Raw genomic sequence first — 25,659 nt, forward strand, 5'->3', positions numbered from 1 at the left:
CATGAAGAACCTAGTGGCAAGATGGGAATAAAGACACAGACCTACTAGAGAATGGACTTGAGGATATGGGGAGGGGGAGGGGTGAGATGTGACAGGGTGAGAGAGTGTCATGGACATATATACACTACCAAATGTAAAATAGATAGCTAGTGGGAAGCAGCCGCATAGCACAGGGAGATCAGCTCGGTGCTTTGTGACCACCTAGAGGGGTGGGATAGGGAGGGTGGGAGGGAGGGTGATGCAAGAGGGAAGAGATATGGGAACATATGTATATGTATAACTGATTCACTTTGTTATAAAGCAGAAGCTAACACACCATTGTAAAGCAATTATACTTCAATAAAGATGTTTAAAAAAAAAAAAAAAAAGGCCTTCTCAGATGACCCTGCCTAAAATACTCTTTACTCTGCATCTTTTTCTCTTGCTTCATTTATTTATTTATTTTTAAAATAAATTTATTTATTTATTTTTAAAATAAATTTATTTATTTATTTTTAAAATAAATTTATTTATTTATTTTTGGCTGCGTTGGGTCTTCGTTGCTGAGCGCGGGCTTTTCTCCAGTTGTGGCGAGCGGGGGCTACTCTTCGTTGCGGTGCGCGGGCTTCTCATCGCGGTGGCTTCTCTTGTTGCAGAGCACGGACTCTAGGCACGCGGGCTTCAGTAGTTGTGGCTCGTGGGCTCTAGCGTGCAGGCTCAGTAGTTATGGCGCATGGGCTTAGTTGCTCCGCGGCATGTGGGATCTTCCCGGACCAGGGCTCAAACCCATATCCCCTGCAATGGCAGGCGGATTCTTAACCACTGCACCACCAGGGAAGTCCCCATTTATTTATTTTTAAATTAATAGACTTTTGGGAGAGCAGCTTTAAACACGAGCAGAAAGTCCAGAGTTGCCATGTACATCTCTGCCCTCCTCCCCAGTTTCCCCTGTATTAACATCTCGGGTTGGTGTGCTACATTTGCTACAATTGATGAACAACGTGGATCCGTTATTATTAACCAAAGTCCATGTTTACATTAGGGTTCACTCTTGGTGGTGGACATTCTGTGGGTTTGGACAGATGGGTGACGTGTGTCCACCATTACAGTATCATACAGACTAATTTCCTTGCCCTAAAAGTCTTCTGTGCTCCACCTGTTCATCCCTCTCTCCTGACCCCTGGCAACCCCTGATCTTTTTACCATCTCCATAGTTTTGCCTTTCCCAGAATGTCATATAGTTGCAATCATAAAGTTAGTAACCTTTCAGGTGGGCTTCTTTCACTTAGTATGCATTTCCTCCATGTCTTGTCATAACTTGGTAGCTCATTTCTTTTCATCGCTGAATAATATTCCATTGTCTGGATGTACCACAGTTTGTTTATCCATTCACCTATCAGAGGACATCTTGATTGCCTCCAAGTTTTGGCAATTATGAATAAAACTGCTAAATATTGTGTGCAGGGTTTTGTGGGGTTATGTGTTCTCAACTCCTATGGGTAAACACCATATGATAAGGGTATTTTAGTTTTGTAAGAAGCTGCCAGACTGTCTTCCAAAGTGGCGGTACCATTTTGCATACCCACCAGCAATGAATGAGAGTTCCTGTTGCTCCACATCCTCGCCAGCGTTTGGAGTTCAGTGTTCTGGGATTTAGCTGTTCTTACAGGTGTGGCTTTGGCTTTTATCGTCCTCACTGTGATCTGAAGCCTGTTCCTTGACTGGTTTGACCACCTCCCCTTTGAGTGTCACTTCGTGAGTGTAGAGACTTAGTCTTTCTTGTTGCCCCCTCCATTTCTGTGTTCTAAACAATACCTGGTACATAGTGGGTTTAGGAAGGCCTTTGTTGAATAAATTACATACTTTCTGCAACAATCCTGTGAGGCCTCAGTGTCCTTCCATTGTTTGGGTGGGTAGCCGGAGGTGCAGAGAAGGATATCCACCTTGCACACGGTTGGCTAGATGTGAAATCACTCAGACTGCAGGACTTTGACAGATGAGGGAGTCGAGGGTCAGGAATGAGTTGCCTTCGGCATGGTATTTGTCCTCTTTGTCATTCTTACCTCTCTGTTTCTTGGCCCAAAATTGAGGATCAAAGTACCCCACAGAATAGTTGTAAGGATTAAATGAATTAAGGTATGTAGAGCTATATTAGTTATCAACTGTGTAACAAATTACCCCCAAATTCAGCAGATTAAAAGAACATATTTATTATCTCAGAGTTTCTGTGTGTCAAGAATCTGGACACGGCTTAGCTGGTGCCTCTGGCTCAGGGTCTCTCATGAGGTTGTAGTTAGGGCATTGGGTGGAGCTGCGGTCATTTCAGGGCTCTGCTGGGCTTGGAAAATCTGCTTCTAAGTTCACTCAAGTGGCTGCTGGCAGACCTCATCCCTCACTGTGTGGGCCTCTTTCAGCCTGCCCAGGTGTCCTCAAGACAGGGCAGCGGGTGACCAGAGAAAGGAGGGAGAGCGACGAGCCTGAGAGCATCCCAGGTAGATGTCACAGTCTTTTTATAACTGATCTCAGAAGTGACAGCCCATCCCTGCTGTTAGAAACAAATAGTAAGACCAATCCGAACTCAAGTCAAGGGGCGGGCAATAGGCATAGTTGTTAATACTAGGATCGCTGGGGGACAGTTTAGAGATTGCCTAGGCAGAAACGTTCCGAGCAGTTCTTGCTGCCCAGTGAGCACCGTAAAGGGTTTAATGGTGCGACTGCCCCTCTCCTCCCACTGTTACTGCCACCACCCCCGCGCCACACTCCCCCTCCTCTTCCCCTTCCTCTCACCACCACTGCGGTGGCATCAAAGAGCTGGGAAGGACTGGAGCTGAGAGCGGAACCCAGGTTTGTCTGGTTCTGGAGGTTTCCAGTTTCCTAGGCTGCCTCCTTCCGTTGACTTTCCTGCTCTGCACCGTGGTTCCCAGAATTGATCTTCTCTCCCCGCTGGATGGTGAACTGCGGGGTGGGGGCAGTCCATTGCGTGTAACCTCATGCCTCCTGTGCCCAGTCCTCGTTCAGCAGATGCTTTCTGATGACCCTGCTGGTAAAACCCTCCTCAGGGTAATGTGCTGGCTGTGAGAGCACAGGCCACTTCTGTGCATCCTGGGAAAAGCAAACTGTTGAAAGCACAGCCATTGTCAGGAACCCAGGTTTTGTGTGATTTGGATCTAACACATATTCCTAAAGAAAAAGAGGAATTACTGTTAATGAGTGTCTCTGGGTGTTGGGCACTGACTTTATACCTACTGTCTCTAATCATCTCAACCTGGCAAGGCTCATTTCCTCACCTTCTCCTTGGGAGCTCAGGAATCCTGGGCTCAGAGAACCATTGGTGCCCAGCTGGGTGGGACAAGACTGGTGTTTGAACCCAGATGTGGGTAACTCTAGAGCCAGACACCCTGCTTCCTCTTTGGCTTTATGTGTATAAAGGATCCAGTGTTTTACAGTAAAAGCCCGCCAAAGTATAAGGCCAATACTGTTTGAACAAACTAAAAACTTGAAGCAGTTGGGAACACAGGGTATTTGATTACTTTTTTAGGTGTGACACTGGTTTTGGGATTAGGTTCAAATAGACTCTGCCACTGAGAGGTAAATCCTGACATTTTTATGGATGATGTTCTGTGTCTGAGATTGACTTCAAAATAAGTTGGCGAGGGGAGTGTACACAGGTGAGGCTTGAAAAGAAACGAGACTGGCTGTAAGTTGGAGAGCTGGGTGGTGGGTCCGTGGAGGTTCACTGTCCTGTTTGGTCTGCTTTTCTGTATATGTTTAAATTTCCATCATTAAAAGTTAAACAGAACCTTACTTTACTTTTCAAGGGTTGCAGCCTGTACCTATTCAAACAGAAAAATAAAATTAAATTAAAAAAATTGGGAAACAAATGAAGCTCCAAGAGGCCAGGGAATTTTGTCCTTTTTGTTTGTTTGTTTATGCGTTTTTAGCACCTAGATCAGTGCCTGGCACTCACTAATACCTGCTGAATGAATGAGAGAGAATTGATCCCTTTTTGTAGGAAACACTCTAGCCTCCCTCTGGCCGATGTTGTGGTTAAACTAGTGACACGTTCAGTAGAGATTAAATCCGGTTGTCCAGTCATGTTCACGCCCTGCTTTGTTCTATATGGATTTTAAGAGGCATCTTATGCTCTGGATGAGAGCAGTCAATTTTCAGAGAATTAAAAGGTAATAAAATAGTTGAATCTAGAATGGAACACAAGCTGGTTTTTGATTCTGAAGCTAAGTCAGCATCTCGGGAAGGAAACTTGAAGCTTCCGTTGACTCCATCAATTCTCACTGCACGGAAGAGCCGCGGCATGCAGACCTCTGTGTGGCAGAGGCCTGAGCAAGCCAGGCTTGACTGGCCTCGTTGTGTTGACGTCCTAAAATGACACTTGTTTACGGCTCACAAGTCTTTGGAGCCACGTTTCAAACCAAGTATTTTTGCATTGGCATCTCCTTTCATCAAAGCCACATTCAAAGCTGCATCACTGTTGATAGTAACATTTGTTCAATCATCTTTCTTAAAAGGATATAAATCATAGAGATGGCAAGTAGAATGGTGGTTGCGGGGGGCTGGCGGGGGTTCGGGGTGGGAATGGAGCGTTCTTGTTTAGTGGGTACAGAGTTTGTTTTGCAAGATGAATAGAGTTCTGGAGGTGGATGGTGGTGATGGGTGCACCAGAATGTGAAGGTACTTAATGCCACAGAGCTGTACACTAAAAAGTGGCTAAAATGGTAAGTTTTGTATGTTCTTTATCACAATTAAAAGTAAAAAAAAAGAAGGGAGGAAAAAAGGTCTGCTCTGTTAAATGCTGACTTTGTTAACGGTTATTCTTTTCCTGTCCCCCTGCCCGAAATTGGCACGCCTGTAGCTGTATGGTGTCTTTTTCAGGTGCCTGTGTTATGGACCCTAGTCAGCGGGAGATGCCTCTGGACTGTCTTCTAGGCAGGCCTGTCTCCTCCTCTCTCCCTTACTCTTTTTTATTAACCAAATTTTTTTGGTTTTAATGTCCACACAGTTGAATTCACCTTTAAAAAAGATGTACAGTTGCATGAGTTTTAAGACGAGCAGCCTAGGTTAACGTAACCCCCTCGCCCCCGGCACACCACAGTCAGCGCACAGCAGAGCCCCATCACCTGCAGAAGTTCCCTCCTGCCGCCCCTTTGCCGTCACACCCTCCCCCCACGCCTAACTCTTGTCTACCGCTGATCTGTCCTTCTCCCCTGTAGTTTTACCTTTTCTAGGATGTCAAATACATGAAATCAGAGAGTATGTGGCCTTTTGGGACTGGTTTCTTTCGTTTAGCCTAATGTTTTTGAGATTCATCCAAGTTGTGGCATCCGTCACTACCCCCTTCCATCTTACTGACAAGCAGTATCCCTTTGTATGGATGGACCACGGTTTAGCCATTTACCCGTCCAAGGGCATTTGAGTTGTTTCCAGTTTTTGGTGATTATGTTTTTTCTTTTTTCTTTGACCCTACCCAGGTACGTGGGGAGTTTCTTGCCTTTTGGGAGGTCTGAGGTCTTCTGCCAGCGTTCAGTAGGTGTTCTGTAGGAGTTGTTCACATGTAGATGTATTTCTGATGTATTTGTGGGGAGGAAGGTGATCTCCGCGTCTTACTCTTCCGCCATCTTTAAGCTCCTCCCCAGTTTTTGGTGATTATGAATAATGCTGTAATATTCATGTAGAGATTTTTGTGTGAACAATAAAATTCATTTCTCCAGGAAAAATAGAAGTGAGTTTCTGGGTCATATGACAGGTGTCTGTTTAACTTTATAAAAAGCTGCTCTGCTGTTTTCCAGGATCACCGAACTGTTGTGCATTCCTGCCAGCAATGTTAAGAGGGTTTCAGTTGCTCCAGATTCCCCCGGCACTTGATATTGTCATTAAAAAATTTTAAAGCTATTTTACTAGGTTTGTAGTGCTGTTTCACCAATTTTGATTTGTATTTACCTAATGACTAATGATGATTAGCATCTTTTCATGTGCTTATTTACTGTCTGTCTTCTTTGGTGAATTGTCTGTTCAAATCTTTTGCCCTTCTCCCCCTTTTATTGGGTAGTTATGTTTTGTTTGTTTGCTTTGAGAGTTCTTTATTTCAGATACAAGTCCTTTATTGTTTATCCGATTTGTTAGTATTTCCTCCCCATCTGTAGCTTGTCTTCTGCTCTTAACGATGTCTTTCACAGAGGAAATCCAGTTTAACTTTTTTTTTTCTATTCTGGCTCATGCTTTTGGTGTTAAACCTAAGAACGCTTTGCCTAACCCCAGGTTAGGCATGAAGACTTCCTCAGGTTTTATAGTTTTATATTTTACATTTATATGTCTTCCAGTTTGAGTTAATATTTGTATAAGATGTGAAGTATTAGTTGAAGTTTACTTTTTGGCGTATGCGTGTCCAGCTGTTCCCAAACTGTCTGTTGAAAAGACCATCCTTTTTCCTGAATCGCCTTTGTACCTTGGTTAAAAATTATTTGGCCATATTTGTATGAGTTTATTTCTAGACTCTTCTTTCTATTGGTTCTATATCTATCATTAGCCTATACTACATTCCTTGATTGCTGTAGCTTTACAGAAAGTCTTAAAATTGGGTAGTGTGCATCCTTCAAATTTTGCTTCTATTTCACGATGATTTTGGCTACTATACTTTTTTTTGGCCTTTCCATATGAATTTTAGAATCAGCTGGTGTATATGTATAAAATATCCTGCTGGGATTTTTATTGGACTTGCATTCAATCTATAGATCAGTGTGTTGATATCTTAACTATTTTGAGTCTTACAGTCTGTGAACCTGGTATTTACATCAACGTAGTTCTGTTTTGATTTCTTGCATCAGTGTTTTACAGTTTTCAGCATACAGATCCTGCACGTGTTTTGTTGGATTTACACCTGTGTATTTCATCTTTTGGAACTATGATGAATGATTCTTTTTATAATATTGCTTTCTAATTGTTCATTGTTAATATATAGAAATACAATTAATTTCCATATTTGACCTGGAAAAAGTCACTTATTTGTTCTAGGATTTGTTTTGTAGATTCTTGGAATTTTCTCTGAAGAAATCATGTCATCTGCCAGGGGGGACAGTTTTAGTTTTCCCTTCATTCTGCATGCCCTTTAAAAAAAAAAACCTCATTTCACTGGTTAGAACCTCCAGTACTGTGCTGAATAGGCGAGCGAGGCAAGAGAGACTTCCTAGCTTGCTCTCAGTCCCATGGGGAAACCATTCGGTCTTTCACCACTAAGTATATGTTAAGCTGTAGGGTTGCTTTTGTTTTCTGTAAGTCTGACCTTACTCTTCACACCTTGCTTTTTCTAGTGTGCTAGTAAAGTGTGTTGATGGCATATTAAATTTTTTTTCTCCTAATTTCATCGTTCAGAAATAAGCCCTGTTAACATTGTGGTATATATATATTTCTAACGCAAACATATACCAATAAATATATGTGAGGGGTTACAGTAAATATACTTTCTTTGTACTCTGCCACATTCACGTAATGGTGTGTTGTAAATGTTCATCTATGTTAATTAACATGCATATTCATCACAACTTCAGCAGCTTCATAGTGTCCTATTACTGGTGGACACACCATAATTTATCTCTTCACTCCCCCAGTGTCAGACATTTAATTTGTAACCAGTTTCTTTCTGGTAACATTCACAACATCCTCATGTGTATGTTTTGAGCCTTTTGCTCCTTCTTATTTCCTGGGCATAGTTTCCTCGAAGTGGAGTTGCTGGGTCAAAAGGTACACAGTTCTTGAGGCTGTAGATTCATATTTGGAAAAAGCTCACCTTGGACCAACTGCTTACATTTGTGAGATGTCTGCTGATGGGCAGCAGAGGCTGTGTAACCCTAGGACAGTTCCTTCACCTCTGAACAAAGCTTGCTGATCAGGAGAATCCCGTTCACATTTGCACAGCAGTCTGACCAGCCGAGAGATTCTGCAGACCCATGCTTATCTGCCCTCATTTCCCGATGGACTCTTTCAAGGCTTTAAGTTTTCAACTTTATCCAGTTCATTTAATTCCCTAAATTTATATGAACCCAGCGAGAGACTTTGGAGTTATAGGACATGGGTTGGAATCCCAGGTGTGTGTGTATGTTGTTTCACTCTGTGGGCCTCAGCTTTCCTATCTGCAAAATGGGCCCAGTTAAAACCAACCTTGTGAGGCGCTGTTGATGATCCAGTGAGACCAAGTATGTGGCAGGGAGGAGGAAGGAGGGCACGGACTTGAAGATGCTTAAGTGCAAATTGTGGCCGTGCCTTGTATAGCTGCATGAATTTTTTGATCAACTGCTGAACCTCTCTGAGCATCAGTTCCTTCATCTGTATGATGAGAGTAATAACTCCTGCAGAGTTGCCATGCAGGTTGAACGAGAGCACGTTGTGTCTGCAACACCTTGAACATTCAGAGCCCCACTCGGAGGCCGATACTCTCGTGTTGTGGGTAGAAAAGCATATTTCCTATTACACATGTAGGGAGCTTTTGAATGAGGCCCCGGTCTTACCCGTAGGAGGTCTTGGCACTGAACTGCTTCTCACTTTGTAACTCACACAGAGGGATTTCAAGGAGGTATAAACATCTCAAATGCCCACCTCTGCCGCAGTCCACGTGGGCAGTGTTTTTCTAACATAGACGTGGTTCTTTTCCACTGAGATTTCTCTCCCGCTCATAGAGGGTTGTGCCCAAGGTGAAAATGCAGCATTTCACAAACTGTGAGGTTTGAGGAGTAGGTGGTCAGTGTACACAAATATATTAAAGGCTTGAGGGGCCCTGGGGAGGAGGGGGAGGGAGAGGGAACTTTCCTAATGTTGATTAGCGCCATTGTTTCCTAAACATATTTAACTCTACTCTCCCATTCCTGTCTGAGAGCCATTTGTCATCCCCGGGAATACAGTGTGGGAAGTACACTGTAGGAAAATATCTTCTCCTTGTACCCCTATTTTATCTAAAGCAAAGATTCTCTTCCTCAGATCTGTCTCTGTGCAGTGCCTTCATGTGTACCGCCTTCATGTGTACTGCCCATGTTACTCATTCCTTAATATTTGTCTTTCAGTCCACTCACTTTTGAAAGCCTTCACATTTCTTTCCAAAGGATTCTTTATATCACTGCCATTAATGGAGAATCGGTTTTTAAAAAACATACCGGAAGAAATGCTTAAGTGTTAAAATAGAAAAAGTTTTGTGAACCCCTTAAATGATCTCGGGCATGTACCACGTTTGGGAGATTCTGTCTTAGTTCATTCTCTTGGCGTTTTTTCTCCTTTCATTGAACTGCGAGGAAATTGGATCCCACTGCCCTTCAGAGTGGAAAGAACTCGATGGTTACTAAAGAGGCGGCGGGGCGGGCGTTTCTGCAGGCTTATCTTCCCTAGTGGGGTTGGACTCCCACGCAGTTGCCTGGGCCACGAAATAAAGACTGGACTCCATCCCCATCCCCCCTCGCCCCATGGCTTTCTCATCTTCACCCTTGTAAAGCAGTCGCTGAGGGCATCCCCCATCCACATCCTCCTTTGAGGCAGATGTGGAAATTGCAGCTGAAAGGCTGAATCCTTGGGGAGAGCCCAGCTGTTGACAGATGGACCACCGACTGCTCTCAGAGGGTGGGATGTCCGCCAGCTGCACCTGGAGCACCAGTGCCCGCCCTCAGGGTGAAGGTGGAGGAACTGGTTGAACCCTCAGGACCCCTGAGTGGCCCGTTTCATTAGATGGTCTGAGCACTGACAGTTCCTTTTCAACAAAGCACCCCTTCCCCCAGCTTTTCTAGATGGTTTTCCAGATGGAGTGTTAGGATTTGATTAAAATACTCCATTGGTTGCAGAAAGAGTCAGGTGTCATGGGTGATCACCTGGGCTGTGTATGCCCGAGAGCCGGAGAGGGGGACACCGCGTGAAATGGAGAAGAGAGAGTTGCCCGAAGATCCGGCTCACGGGGCTGCAGCCATCTGTGCCGCCTCCCACAGAGGTCTCATCCTCCCAGGCTCACTTACTCGCAAGCAGCCAGTGTAGACGGGGTGGAGGTGGGCGGTGCCGCCCCCCAGAGGGGAGCAGGCGGAGGGGGGGCCCTGCCCCATAGCAGCCTCATCGCCCCTCCTAGCATTTTCTTTAAGTGTACAATTTTAAGAGACTAGGTAATGAAAGTGTTCTTTTGTTTTCAAACATTATTTTGTTATGGACAATTAGAGAACATAGCTGAACAACAGCAACCAAAAAAGTTAAAAGTCAGAGCCCTGTGACTTCACTCAGAGATGAGTCTGGTCAGTCCCACCTGTGTGCGTAGCCTCCTGGGCTCTGTGGCTCTTACTTTACCACACGTGTGTGTGCTCATGTACACACACATACACACACACACACACACGCACACACACACACAATAGGCACCCAGGCTCTGAAGCCGGACTGCCTGGGCCTGTGGTGGGTGCTGATGCGTCGGGGCCCTGGGCAGGGTTTGGTCTGCTCTGCTCACCTTGCCTCTCGCCTGTTCAGACCGACGGGCACCGTGATGTGACTTGCGCTGGATTGAAGACCCCTGCTGGGATGAGCCTCAGCCACAATCCCGATCTTGTTCACACACTCGGAGGGTTTCTGAGGCCTTTCACAGTTAGGATGCGCTTAACTATTGACCCATCTTGTTGTATCATGAGGTGGCAAATAAAATGGCATTCTTATTTGATCATCAGGAATGGTACATTCTATATGGTTCCTCTGTCTACAAATTAAAGTCCTGTTGCTGGTTGCAAGTTAGTCGTTCAGAGCCTGGGAATTATTTCCTTGGGCCATTAACATGTTACGTTTTTAAAAAATACCTTTTGGTGGGACAAGAACTCTCTGGTTGGCCATAGCTCCCACCCCTTAGACCCTCTTGTCTTATGCCTGGTTTGCCTTACTCATGGTCCTCGTCTGTCTGCCTGCTCTGGTCATCTGAGTCTGTATCCCATCTGCAGATTGGTATGACCATCAGTTAAAATACCAGGTGGATAGAACTACACACACGATGTGACCGTGTCGGAGTCCTGGATTTGCCATCGGACTGTAGTTACAGAAGATGTAACCATTGGGGGAGGCTGGGCCGAGGGTATACAGGACCTCTCAGTAATATCTTTCCAACTTCCTGAATCTGTAATTACTTCAAAATAAAAATTAAAACATAAAAGGCCTCATCTTGCCTGGGGTCAGGAGCTAGCTGCCTCTTTGGGGCGGTCAGTGTACCCTCCAGGTGTTTGCGGTTGAGTCAGGAGCAGTTCTACTGACCTGAAAGTTCATTTCCCACAAAAGGCAAACAAGTTCATTGGCGCAGAGTTGGCCGGGATGAATTTATGATTCCTAAAGGTGTCCGTCCGTGGTATATTCTCCACGACATCTCATCATTTTGTTGGAAGTTGGATTTGTATTAAAGTTTTTGGTCTTTATCTGTTAGGTCTGATATTTAGATAGTCGTAAGATGCTCTTAAAAGATGACTCCCAACCAGAAGAAAAGCAGCCACTTGAGTATCTTAGTGCTGGCTACAGAGTTGAAGATGAACTAGGCCGCTGAGGGTGGGCCTGGATGGTGTGAGCAAGCGAGCTGAGATCTGGCAGCCAGACACGGACACGACCCACCTGTCAGTCTGCCTGAATGAACCTGCCTCTTCTGCCTCTTGGACAACATTCTGCATGAACCGTTGTTAAATTAGGCCGTATAGAAATGCACATCAATTGCTTTCTCTCCCTTGTTTTAAGGTAATATGTGCCTGGAATTCACATGTGGGGATTAGGAGTAGGCTGGGATGAATGACAAGATCCGGCTGAGGGGATCCAAGAAAACCAGCTGTACCAGCATGCCCATCGGGGAGTGTTTTCCCTCCCACAAACCTTCTCAAGACTTGTTAGTTGTTTAGCTTCAGACGTTCACTCTTCGTATCACAGAGAAAGTGTGGCCATGGATAGAAACATCTGTGACAGGCTGTCTAGGAGGAGGACGATAATTAAGGGACTCCATGTTTTACTTTCTCTCAAGCTTCTGAGATGAATGCACAGATCTCAGGCGACACCTAAGTATATGGTAGTGTCTGCAGTTGGTACTTATGTTCTTTCTGACAAATGCAGGGCAGAAAAGCAAAATACAAACAAAGTGCTGTCTCTGTGGGCTGAGGTATAGTCAGATGCATTGAAGACAGACAGAACCTGTGATGGGCAGTCTGCAGTTTTTCCACTGAGCAAATGTGTGGCACATTCGTACCAAGGAATGGCATCTCCATCCATAAATAGATGGAGTCAGAAGCTTACCGTGGTGAATTGTTAAATGAGACAAGCCAGTAGCAGAAAAATTTATAATAGGGTCTGGCTTCATAAAGTAAACCCTGTTTAAGTGTATCAGGTTTATAGTGACTATGTGAGCATGGAGGATGCGTGAAATGTGTGTACCAGGTTTTTAACGTTGGTTACCACGGGGAAGGATGAGTGTGACAGTAAACAAAGGAAAAAAGACTTCAAACAAAAAAATTTAGAAGAGTGTGAAAGGTGTTTCATCTGTGAATAATTATATACAGTGTGTGTGTGTGTGTGTGTGTGTGTGTGTGTGTGTGTGTGCATGCCTAGAGAGAGAGCTGATAGGACAGATAGAAAAATGATAGTGGGGTTTATTTCAAGGTGTTGAATTTTTAGTGGATTTTTTACATTTCTTCTTAAATGTGTTCTGATTGTTTGAGTATTTTGCAATGAGCGTTTTATTTTTTATAATCATAAAAGACACCCAGTCTTAAAGCTCTTTGTGAGGAAGTATTCCAGCATGTGTAGGAGCACACAGGCTCCAGACCTTGTTGGGGGAGGAGCAGGAACAGGAGATGTGGAAGAGGCACCTGTCTCTGGGGTAGCCAGTGAGAAACCAGTTCTGAATCCCAAAAGAGACAGAGAAGAGCTCTTCTGGGCCTCGGAGGCAGAGACACCTGGGCTTGTGTCTGGGCTGTGTGCCTTATGTATGACCTTGGCATTGGCCATGTGACCTTTTCCATTCCCCAGTTCCTCTCCTGCAAAATGAGGAGAATTCTACAGGGTCATTGTGCCTGACATATCCTTAGGTACTTAACATTTTTCAGTGTTACCATCGAATGAAGAATGGGTGAATGAATACACGTGTGCTTGATTCAGTGAGGTCACATATGTAAAGTCTGAGCTATGTGGGTAAATACTCAACAAATGGTAGTTTTCTCTCTGACCCTCATGTCCTGTTCCTCAGCCAGGGTACCTGGGGAGTGAATTTAGTAGAGTGGGGTCTTGTCATCGCCTGAGTTCCACGTTTCATTCTGCAGTCTTACATGGGGTGCCGCTGGAGTTGGTCAGCCGCTTCTCCTCATTATACCTCACTTTTCTCATCTGTAAAGTGGGTGTTGTGATAATATATATCTTGGAAGGATTAAATGAGATACATAAAGACTTCACGTGATGCCTGGCAAATAGGAAGTTTTCAGTACACGTAGTAGTTAATAAAAATACTGAGTGTTCCCCAAGTAAACAGTACCTAGTATGGGCTTCTGTAAATGGAGAGAATACTACAGAGTGCCTGGCACAGAATAGGCACCTAACAGATTGATTCAAATAGCCTGAGGGCAACACATGTCAGCATCCTGAATCTGTGGGCACTGCAACCAATTAATGCTTATTTCCATCACGAATGAACAGTTCTTGAAGGCATTCTGCAAACGTGCCTTTGCTAACATAGTCTTTTCCAGCGATGATCTCTAAAACAGAGAATATATTAATATTTATAAGATGCACATTGTGTATTTTTCTTTACACAGATTCTCCTCCTTCCTTGGGTCTAAGTTGCCAATTTTTAAATATATTTTTCTAACATTCTTGTACCTGCAGAGAAAACGAGGTGCTCAAAGTCCAACTGAAGAAATACGTAGGAGCTGTCCAGATGCTGAAAAGAGAAGGTCAAACAGCTGAAGGTGAGGGGCAGACGGAGCCTGGGTGGGGAGGGGGCTACACCTTTTCATCTTCATCGCCCCTGTGCCTGGCATAGCAGACACTCAGCATGGGATGAGTGCACGTGCAGATGAATTAGAAGAACGGGGCTGGTTAGGGTTCCAGAAAATCAATTAAATGGAAAACCCTGCTCTGTATTCTTGCTAAATGCATAATATTATAAGACTTACTTGCCAGATTATTAGCAATACTTGTATCAACTTGTGTACTTAGGGAGTTTTATGTCTAGAGTCTTGAAACATTTGCAAGGTAGTGAACCTTCAGCACGATTAAGTCACATCAGGCCAGGGGTGAAAGCAACAGAACGCCAAAGTGGCAGAGAATCAGAGCTATGGAGTTAGGCTGATCAGGCTCCAACCCCAGCTCTGGTTAAATTTCTTAATCTCTGTGTACCTCAGTTTTCTCATCTGTAGAATGGGGTTAGTTGACAGTGCCTACCTCATGAGGCAGTCCATGTAGACATCTTAGCATAATGCCTACATAGAGTGAGTACTGAGTAGATTTTAGCTATTATTATTAATACTCTTAATCAGAAATACAGGTAGATAGAAAAATGATCGTTTGACCAAGATCTCACTAAATAAAGTGGTGCTATATGCTTCCTCCCTGTGCAGTTTGCCTGCACTTTAACTGTCATGACTCTACTAAAATGTTTCTTAGGTCAGCCTGAAGAAGGGATAGTTAATTAACTTTGGCTCAAGGGTCTTGCAACCTTTGACCAACTGACCATTACAAGATTTTCTTAAAAATGAGCTCTCAGAGTGTGGACATTTTAACAGAGGAGTGGATGCTCCACGCTCACAGGTCTTGGGAGTCAAGCAGACCTGGATTTGACTTCAGGTGCGCCCTCCATGACTTGACCTCCTGGAGTTACTTTGCCAACTGGAAGAGGAAACGCCACACCAATGTAAGAGGAAATCACACCAATGTCACGAGGGCTGTTGTGGGGATTTTCCGAAAGAATGACTGCAAAGCTTCTAGTATGGCACCCGGTGTATAGTTGGTGCTCAGTCAATGGTAGTTATTTTCCTGTGTCAGAGAGAGAGAGATAAGATTGGAGTCTGGATTTGCCTTGCGTAGCAATATCATAAAGACTTGAATTTTCTTTGGAGCTTTTGTACTTGATTAGGTTCAACAAGTTGATTTTTTTTTTTTTGGATAACATACCTCGCCTCATTCCTGCTTGGTCTGTAACAGTTACCAGTCTGGGGGTTACTATTGCAGAGTTAATCGTGTCTTGCTGTGAGGGCTCATCACCCTTTTCATACAGATACTGCTCGTGTGTCCCAGAACCCATCTCATTATGTGGAGTTATGTCTGCCCTGGCCTTTTGCCTTTTCACTTCTTCTCATCTTTGTTCCCCCAACACCTGGCTTTTACAGTTGTTCATTCCATTCACTATATGTTTTGAATGAATAGTATATGTTTAGCCCTTTACCCTTTCCAAGCAAGTTCAAGTATATTCACATTTGATTCAGTAACGCTGTGATGAGTAGGTATTTTCCCTCTATTTAAAAAAATTCATTATTGGAGGCTCAGGAGAGCTTAAGGGGGCTTGTCCATGGATCTGGGATGGAAATGAACTTGGGTCATTTTCCTCCAAATCCCTCTTCTTTGCCTTGTGAAGTTCTTAAACTAGTGTGCAGAGGCCTTTCCTGGGGCGCCTATTAAATATGCTTCTTCTCAGGAGATCTGGGTTGAAGCTCTAGATTCGCACGTCTAGATATGTGACTCTCCTGCAGCTGATCCGTGGACCACACTGTCATCTTCTGAGAAATCTACACTCTACCCACACAGAGCTTTGATTTGATGCAGTAAGAAAATTAAACCAGGGGGTGTGGGGAAGCACCACTGGGCTTGCATTTGGTTTAAAAACCACAATACTATAAAGTGCATTTCTGAGTAGGAGTGTTTTTGGAGTGAGTCCCCCCAAAACGGGTACACAGAACCTACAGCGTACAGAATGGTTTCTCACGGCAGCCAGAGTCCCTTTTCCTAAGACCCAGCCTGAATGCTCTGAGCCAAAGCTAGGTATGAGATAGCCCTTAAATGGAACAGAGCAGAGACAGTGAAGCACATTTTGCTATTTCTTTGCTGTCCCTTACCCCTCCGTTTCTTACTGGGTCGTTTAAGACCATCTACCTTATCTGTGAGTCATCCTTAGTGGGAGGTCTTTATGAAAGCCCTCAGATGCAGGCACATATTGACCGATGCCCTGCGTTTGCTTCTTCAAGTCCTGCAGTTTATTCCTTCTTCCACTTAAGTAATATTCGTGAGCACCAGCTGTATGCCAGACACTAGGAAGCAGCCTCATTAAAAGGCATACTTTCAAAAATTGCACTCTGGCCTTTCCAGAGCTTTTACCTAATTTTTAAGTGTGTCATCTACTACTCAAAGGAATTGGGACTCATTCCTCAACCCCAGCCAGATGCTGACTCAGTTTGTTGAAAACTATTGAGTATGTGCCCTGGCCAGGTTGGGGTGCCTTGGGGTGCCCTTGTCAGGCTTTGGTAGCTGGGGGTGTCCTGGCCAGGCTAGGGGGGGCTTGGGGTTTCTGGGGAGTTGGAGGAGCAGGGGCAGGGAGAGGTTGGAGAGGGAGAGTCCTTTCTTCCTGATCCATGATTTCCTTGGCTCCTGATGTTAGGTGGACATAGAGATGTGTACTAGCTTCCCAAATTCTAGGTGGGAATTCAGAATGCATTTTCCACAAAAGAAACCTTTTAGTTTGAGGATATAAAGATTTTTCTATCTTTTGGACGACAAATGGTTTATGAAACTGAGCTCATCAGTGGGGAAAAGAGTGAAAAGTCATTTAAGCCCCAAATGCCTTCAGGGTTGAATAGATGGCTGAGGGCTATATTGGGATCATTATATTCATAGTTGTTGTGGGAAGTGCCTTCAGGATTAAGAAAAAAAAATCAGCTTAAAATGGACCTTTAGAATAGATTGTTGACAAACTTTAAGAGGTTAGTAGGTAACTTTGTTTCAGTTCTGAGGTTATAATTAATCACAGCTATTCTTTCCCCCCAAATTCTCTATGAAACACCGATGTAGGAATCAGACAAAAAGTGATCAAAATAACATTTTTATTACTGTCAGTTGATTGGAAACTCCAGCTTGACCTGAAGCCAGAATCACACTCCCCAATACATTGCCTCCCAGGTGTAGACCCAGGGACCCCCACTGTGCCCCCACTGTGAGGCATTGTTGGACCTGCAGAATTACGCTCACCCAGTGGGGACCAAGAGGGAAGACAGTCCGTGGAGGTGTTTCCCTTTTTAATACATCATCTCCATTTGATTGAGGATCTCACCAGTCAGGTAGGAGGTGGGGAGTGAGGCCCAGAGCGTATTATGATGGATGTCTCCCCATGGAAACATGGCCCAAGGTGGGGGCCCTTCGCTGAGAGCTGTGATGACCGCAGCTGCTGGTGCCTCCTGAGGGAGAGGCCAGGGCAGTGGGGCTGGGGCAGGAGTGTGGGTCAGTGAGTGGGCGCCTCCTCCATTACACCTGTCCATCTGGAGAAAGGCTGTGTCAATGGAAGGAAGGCTTATTTCACCTGTAGCTGTGACTGTTCTCCAAGGGGGTCACTTCATCCTAGCCCCTGTACATGTTCCCGTGAAAAAGGTAGTCACGGCCAAAATGTTTGGGAAACACTGTGCATTCTGCATTCTTCTCGCACGTCATGGTGGATGTTAGTGAATGAATGACTTCTGTGCCAAAGACACTGAGCACTGCCCGGGGCTACTGACTTAGAGGCCATGTAACTTCCTGTGCCTCAGTTTCTTCCTCTGTAAAACGAGAATTGTAATAGTACCTTCCTCATAGGGTTTTGGGGGAAGATGAGATAGATTAGTACATGGAAAGCATTTAGAATAATGTCTGATATGTAGTAGCCACTCAATAAATGTTATAATTATTATTATTACTATTTTTACTATCTCACTTTACCTCTCATGGCCCCCTGAACAATTGTAAAATTAGGATTTATTAAAATAGTATATACTTCACAGGTTGTCGTTGTGAGGATTAGCTGTTAAGAGATGTAATTCAGATAACATGCTGGGATCTAGAAAATGCTGTGGTGGACAGAATGTTGGTCCTCCAAAGATGTCCACGTCCTGATCCCCAGAATCTGTGAATATACCCCCTTACATGGCAAAAGGGACTTTCCGGATATGATTAATTTAAGGATCTTGACATGGAGAGATTATCCTGGTTTACCCACATGGCCCCAGTGTAATCACAAGGGCCCTTATAAGAGAAAGGCAGGAGGGTTGGAGACGGAGAAGGAGTGACAACAGGAGCAGAGGTAGGAGAGATGCACTTTGAAGATAAAGGAGGGGCCACAAGCCAGGGAATGCGGGCATCCTCCAGGAACTGGAAAAGACAAGGAAACAGGTTCTCCTCTAGAGCCTCTAGAAGGAATGCAGTCCTGCTGACACCTTGAGACTAGCTTATAGGACCCATTTGAGCCTTCTGACCCCCTGAACTTCAAGATAGTAAATTTGTGTTATTTTAAGCCACTAAGTTTGTGGTAACTTGGTACAGCAGCCATAGGGAGCTCATATAAATATTCAGTTAAGTTGAGGTATTGCCTTAATCATTGATGGACATGGGGATCATCTAATCACCTTACGGAGCTTGTGGTGGGAGGTTGATGTCTTAAAGGTTGGTTTTCTTGGTCAAAGGTCACCTGGTGGACAAACTTGGGAGCTCAAGGGAGAGCTGTGGTCTTTGATTTGCAGCCACATCTGGGACAGGAAAGCCCACCACCCCTCTGCCACACCCCTTTGTGCAAGGTGTGTTTGGCCAAGACAGGGAAGTCTTGTCCCAGGTCACACTCACCCCACCCGGGGGTCACTCGTGTCAGCCCTGGTGGATGATTCCTGTCACCAGCCAGCTCTGGACATTGGAGACGAAGCCTCCAGAGCTGTAGGGTTGTGGCCTTACTGTCTGGTGGACCCTAGGTGTTACTCTTTGGGTGCGGTCATTGTTGCGTGCGCAGCTGGGGAGTCTGGGTTCTCTGAGTGTCCCGCGGCGGGGGTGGGGCTATTCTCATGAATGCTTTGCTGCATGTTGGGCTTCTCCCAGGCTCTCCCAAGGAGCATTTGCCTGTGAGTTGGAGCTTGCTCTCTGTATTAAGGAAAAGGTTCTCCTACCAGGGGCAGCCGAACGTGGGATTCCGGAAGTGCATGAGTCTGCCCTTGTCACACGGCTTGGGTTGCCTCTCCCGTCTGCCTGTGCATGGTGGACATCTGCAGCCTCGCGGTGTCAGGTCCCACGTGCTCCAGTTTTCATCAGACCAGCGTCCTCGCTCAGGGTCAGCCCAGTGAGGTAGGTGAGGCTCCACCCTCCGTTCTGCACTTGACCTCAGCTGACTGGCTCCAGCTGGGTCTCAGGACTCTACTAGGCTGTCAAGAGTTCTTTCTTTCCTGTTGGGCCTGGAAGGCTGGGGCCACTGTGGTTACCTTGTCTCCAGGTGGAGCCTGGGCGTGAGGCCGTCACATAGAGAGAGAAGCTGGGCCGAGAGGCAGAGAGGAATCAGGGGCCGATCGTGTCCTTCGAGCCCCTGAATCCGGCAGTGCCTGACGTGACTGTTCAGCCCTGAACGTACTGTTAACAAGAGCAGTAATTCACCAACCTCCCCTGCCCCTGTTTTCGAGCTTGAGTTGGGTTTCCATAGCTCGTATGCTCCATGGCAAAAAATTAGCTCTTTACTGGGTGCAGAGTCCATTCTGTCTTCATGAAGCACTGTTATTTCTCTGGAGTCTTGCCCAGTCCACAGTGTCTGTCTCCGTGGTGTGAGACCCTTCCTCCCGGCCGCCCTCCGTCTCACTAGGTCCACTCCACTGGCATCACCTGTCCTGGCCACCGCAGTCCTGTTCCGTGGTGATGGATTTTAACACTGCAAGTGCTTGTCGGCATCGCCATTTAATTCATCTGCCGTAGGCTCAGGGGCGGAGGGAGAAGAAATGGCCTGTTGCTGGTGGCAATCAGAGTAATCGGCAGCGAGGGTAGGAGATCCAGTGGGAGGAACTTGACAGATGAGGGAGGCTTGGGAACAATTTTAAAAGTTTACTCTAAGAAAAAAAAGAAATAAAGAAAACAAAAAAAGGAAGTCATCAGCCTCTCTCCTGTGTCATGTCTCTGCCTGCGTGTGGCATGCCCACTGATGCCCGCTCCACTGCTGCATGTGCTTCATGCCCTCCCCGGGGTCGCAGTTTCCCTGGGCTCCCAGAAAGTGGGGTGGGACAGTTGAGAAGCCTAATTCTGTGAAGATGGATGGTCAGGGGCGAGAGGATTCCTGGAGCTGGCATGTTTCAAGGGTGCGTGCGGTGCTGTGTACCCTTTTATCCTTCAGCCTCAGTCACTGCAGCTTGGGTGGCCGCATGTTCTTGCCCCCTGTGTGCACAGAGGTGGAGATGTCTTTGTTTGAGGCAGGCTGCTTTGGTTGCAAGGAAAGCAAGGTCATGAGTCTTGTGTGTATGTGTCTGTGTCTGGTTCTAGTGGGATAAGCGTGGGACCTCGTGGAAACACTGATAAGATCTCATCACTCTGCTGTTTAAAACTCAGTCCAGACTTTCTGACCATGGCTTGCGGTACTTGGTGTGATCTGGCTCTTCCCTACTTTCCAGACCCACCTCCCCTCACCCTCTTGTTCCCCCTCTCGGCCCTGGCCACACTGGCCTTGACTGAGTAATACATCAGGGCCTTTGCACTTGCTGTCCTTCTGCTGGAAAGCTTCTCCCTCAATCTCTGAATGGCTGATTCTGCCTTGTCAGGCAGTTTCTGTTCAGATGTCACCTCCTCTGACCTCCCTGCCTCTCCTTCCTTCTTTGTTCCATTACTTCCTTTATCTTCATCACAGCACCTTTACCAGTACCTCACAGTATCTGGTGATTTATTGCCTTCCTTGTTTGCTGTCTGTGTTCCACAGTCCACAGGAGCAGGGGCCTTGCCTGTTGTTCTTCCCTGCTGTGTTCACGGTGCCTGGCACCATGCTTGACCCAAGGGATGTGCTCCATAAAAATCTATAACATGAATGAACAGAAATCCAAGAGGAGCTATTGTAGGACCTGGCCTCCTGGCATTTAGGTGATTGAAAACCCACGGCAGCCAGGGAGAGCTCAGCAGTGGGCGAGGTCACGGGTCTTCATTCTAGGGCTACAGATAACGTGCTGTACCCTGTGTAACCGCTTCCTTCAGTTGTGCCTCCAACCAGATTCTTCTGATCACATATAGTTTTGGCTCCTTGTGACTACAGTTAGCACATGACTTTGACTCTTCCAGGGTTTCATCATTCAGAGATCTTTTGATTACAAGAGTCATAAAGTCCAATTCAATCTGTTTTAAATGAAAACAGTGGAAGTCCAGGAGTGCCTGTCTTCAGGAATGGCTTGATCCAGGGGCTCAAACAATATCATTAGGAGGTTTTTTTGTTTTTGATTTTTTTCATTTCTCAACTCTGTCTCCCTTCCCCATCGCCCCCAAATATTGGCAGTGTGGTGCTGGTGAATGTTTAACAACTAGCTCTCTAAGGGAAGAAGGCTGTGATTTAAAGTGCTTGCTGATGTCCGTGGTGGTGGTGCTCCATTGTGGCTGATTTCAAGCTGTCAACGCGATGTCACTGAATGCAGAGTTGGGAAGAGGTACATGCACTGGGCTCCTGTGAGCTGGTGTGCCCCAGCTTTACACCCGCCCCCCTTCATGTGTTGGCTCCATTTTCAGGCAGGTGTTCCTTTGCTGGCAGAAAGCTGCCAGCAGCTCTTGGTTTAATCTTCCCAGCAACCCAACTGAAGAGAGAGCTCTTCCCCGCTAGTTTCCTTATAAACCACTCTCCCATCTTCCTCCACGAGGAGCAGTGCTTCTCAATCTTGGCTCCATATTCAGTCACCTGGGGAGTTTTAAAAAATCCCAGTGCTTGGCCACTTGGAACCACTGCCTTCAAATTGATGAAGTGATGTGTGCTAATGTGCTTCAAATGTGTCAGTACTCCTTGATTCTTGGCCTGTGGTAGATATCTTGAATCTCATTGACACAAGAAATTAATCGTTACAGTCATCCACCTCTAAAGTGGCTGAGCCAAAATTCCTACCCAGATGTAAGCCAAGTCCATGCTTCCCCCAGTGCCCTAAGTTGATTCTCCCAGAAATGTTCTAGGTGATAAGATACGCTGCATCACTCTGGGCCTCAGAGGTGGTGTATGACAGGTGACCGAGAGGTGCTTGTCTGTAGGGGCAGCCTCTGCCTAGGATGCCTGGCTTGATTGGTTAGACTCTACCCCTTAACTTTATCCTGAGAAAAACCCACTCTATGCCCCTGTCTTCGGTGGGTGACCAAAACCCAGTCATGGACCACATGGGGAGCCGGGTCAGAGCATGAGGTGCTTGGAACTGGACATCAGCTGGGGACAAACAGAAGCGCTGGCTCACCCCTTCTCAGTAGCAGTGGTGTGTGTGGACCAGGCGTGCTGTAGACATTTTCTTCTTCCTCAATGAAGGCTTCTCCTTCCACGGTAAAGAGAAGCCTTTGCCTTGAGAAGGAGCACGGAGAAGACGATAGCAGGGCTTGGAGGCAAAAGGCAGGCACACATTTTCCAGTTGGGGGGAATCTGGGTTGAACCTTAGCCCTGTCATCTACCAGCTCCGAAGTCTTGGAATGAGTTTTAATCTCAGAGCTTCAGTGTTTTTATTTGAACGGAGAGATAATAGTGTTGACTTCCTAGCGTTATTTGAAGTAAAGAAGAGATGACATATGTGAAGTACCAGGCAATGGTTGACATTATTTTGGATTGGAGATGCATTTTGAAGGGCGTCCAGGCTTTGGAAGGTCAGGGGCCGTTAGCAGAACACCTGGACATTAATTTCTGAAAGTGGGTGAATAATTATGGTGATAATTGTAGAGTAAACCTCTTTGAAAGCTTTGTAGTCCATTATGCTGGTAGAACAATATTTGTGTGATTAGCCAGTTTCCTGACCTTTAAATAAAAATCCGAACAGGTAGCCCCAGTACCTGGCCCTTGCTAAGCACTCGGTACTGCCAGCACCAGGAAGATGCTCCAGGGACAGTGGCCAAAGCTTTGATATTTTAAAATCAGGACTTGCTGGAGAAGTCCAGGAAGTAATGTACCCATCACCCAATGTACTCACCACCCAGGTATAACAGATAAATTTCCATATTGATAGAAGATTAATGAAAAGACTTAAAAGTGCAGTTGAGGGTATCCTTACTGACTGCATGCACAGATGTTTCCAGATTAATTCTGATGGCCCAGCTTGGGTGGCAGGCCTCACTTAAACGAATTCTGGGGACTTGGGTGGCATGGGCGGGGGGAGTTAGAACTCTGATAGGCCTAGCCATGATCACATGCCCTTTCCTGGAAGGGAGGGCGTAAGGTGGGAGCAGCCCCATCCAAACATTCTGAATTGAGAATGCAGAGGGGCAGGCCCCCAGAAATAAGAGATGAATTCTGACAAGAGAGGATTTTGGGAGCAAAAACAGATGATCTTGCATCTGGAGTGATGTGGGAAATGGGGGTAATGCCAAAATTTTTATGTAGGAGGGGTTTCGTGGTTTTGTTGGAAAGGAGGTTTGGAGGCATTGTTTTGCTCTGTTTTTATTGAATTTGTATGTTTCCTTGGGATAGTGTATCAGGTAGAACTAGATTTGGCTGCATAAGAAAAAGAAACCTAGGCAACACTGACTTCCGTGAAGTTTTTCTCTTATCCCACACAAGTCTAGAAGTAAGTAGTCTAGTCCAAGGCTAGTGTGATGATTCCATAGCGGTTGGGAACTCAGGCTGCTGTTTTCTTTTTGCTCTACCATCCTCAGTACATGGCTTTTTATCTTCATGATTGCCTCATGGTATCTATCAATGTATTGCAGCTAGTGCTCCAGCCATCACATCTGTATTTCAGGCAGATAGATGCAGAAGGGGGAAGGGAAGAGAGTGCATTTCACAGCTGAATTCTATAAGGATTTAAAACTTTAAGGATCATAAGCTTTCTTTAAGCAGCTTTCGCCCCAAATGACTTCTGCTTAATGCTGTTGGGCCTCCCCTAATTGTGGGGAAAGCTGGGAAACATGGTTGCTTAACTGGCACATAGGGAAGGAGGGACAGTGGATATCGGGTAGGCAGCCCGCAGTCCTTGCCCCAGGTGGCGTTGAGGAAGGTGAGGCTGATGACAAATTTGCCGGGGTGGGTGGAGGAGAATGTTTCTGAAGTCCCCCCACGCCACCCCTTAGTGCCATCACTACTGGGAAAAGCTTCCTCAATGATACAGGGTCATAGCTGCAAGAGGATCCATTCCCTGCTTCTAGTAGTGGCCCATGTCTCTCTGGAGACCTCCATACGAGATAATGTTTTATTTGCTCCACCTGATTTTATCCGCTGCTGGATGCTTTCCTCTCATAAATCATTGCAAAAACAATTGCCTGAAAACACCAAGTATCGATTCATGATTTTTGTTCACTTCCTTTTTATTGTTCGGTAGGAAACAAAGGCCCAGAAACAGAACAGGAGTACTTGGAGTGCTTCAGCTCCCTCCTTAGAGGACTAGGCCAGACATAACACTTACCGTTGTCGTTGTGACTTTTTAGGGCTGTCTCCGCGTTGTGATTCTCATCCTGCAGTTTTTCAATCAGTGTCTCCTTTGGTGTTCAGCTCCTCCCCTTCCTGGAAGCTGACAGGTGGCTTGTTTTGTTAAATGCCACTTTGGTTCTGAAAACTGCTCTGTTTTAAGTTTCTAATTACAGTTTTCATCAGGCAACTGGTCATTTTGCTTTGCTTGAGTGGGTAGTGATGCTTCTACCTCGGCGGAGAGTGACTTGTCTAAATGTTTTCTTTTTTCTTGGACTGAATAGAAAAATAGACATCCTAGAAAGAGATAAAGCCCACCTCTTGGTCTGGGGTTATTTCACTGGCTTATGGCCTCAGTTTCATTCATTGCGTTTCAGGAGAAATACACTCCTTCCTCACCCCTCTCTGCGGAATGCCTTCTCACCCTGGTACCTTCTGTTCATTCAATATAGAATCTTCCTTCTGCCCAGTATACCTCCTAGTCACAGTCAGATATCATTGCTCCAGGAAGCCTAAATGATGTCCCCACCATCATTTCCCCTAGTTGGTCACTCCCAGATCTATAGTACTGCTGCCTAATTTGAGCTTTAAAATTTTAATTTCTTCCTTTCTTTAGTGACATATTCCATAAACATTTACCAGGATATAAGCTCTGTGACAGTGGGGACTGACTTGGTTTTGATACTATTGTGCACTCAGCTTCTGAAACAGATTCTGTACACCTAGTAAGTGATCAGTAGATGTTTGATGAGTGATGGACTGACTGACTTACTGAGTTTAAATACTAATAATAACTAGTGTGGGTTAAGCACCATATGCCAGGTCCTGTGCTAACTGCTCAAGAGGCCACCTTCCTGTGAGGTGGGTACTCTTTATCATCCTCACTTTGCAGGTGGGGAAACTGAGGTCAAGAAAGGTCAGAGAGAGAGTATAGGGGAGTCAAACTGTCTACATTAAAGTCCTTCCCAAGTACTGTGTTAGATTGTTGTTATGACCACCATCATGGTCCAGTGCTCTGCCCAAGGCACACAGCTGGTGGGTGGGGGGCCGGATCATTGAGGCCCCGAAACAGAAGTGAATGACACACAGTGTCTGCCCCTCTGGAGGTCACAGATGGGGGTGAG

At 45.6% G+C, this 25,659-nt stretch overlaps 1 protein-coding gene across 6 annotated transcripts in view; it reads left to right on the forward strand.

Moving 5' to 3' along the window:
* SNX29 (sorting nexin 29) overlaps positions 1–25,659 on the forward strand; it is a 562,097-nt gene that overhangs the window by 194,231 nt on the left and 342,207 nt on the right. For all 6 annotated transcript variants that reach the window (XM_061208309.1, XM_061208310.1, XM_061208308.1 and 3 more), the window contains one exon: positions 13,834–13,916. In XM_061208309.1, the coding sequence (XP_061064292.1) occupies positions 13,834–13,916 (83 nt within the window). The remainder of the gene's footprint in view (positions 1–13,833; positions 13,917–25,659) is intronic.

This window comes from Eubalaena glacialis, chromosome 13 (genome assembly GCF_028564815.1).
Source record: "Eubalaena glacialis isolate mEubGla1 chromosome 13, mEubGla1.1.hap2.+ XY, whole genome shotgun sequence".
NCBI lineage: Eukaryota > Metazoa > Chordata > Mammalia > Artiodactyla > Balaenidae > Eubalaena > Eubalaena glacialis.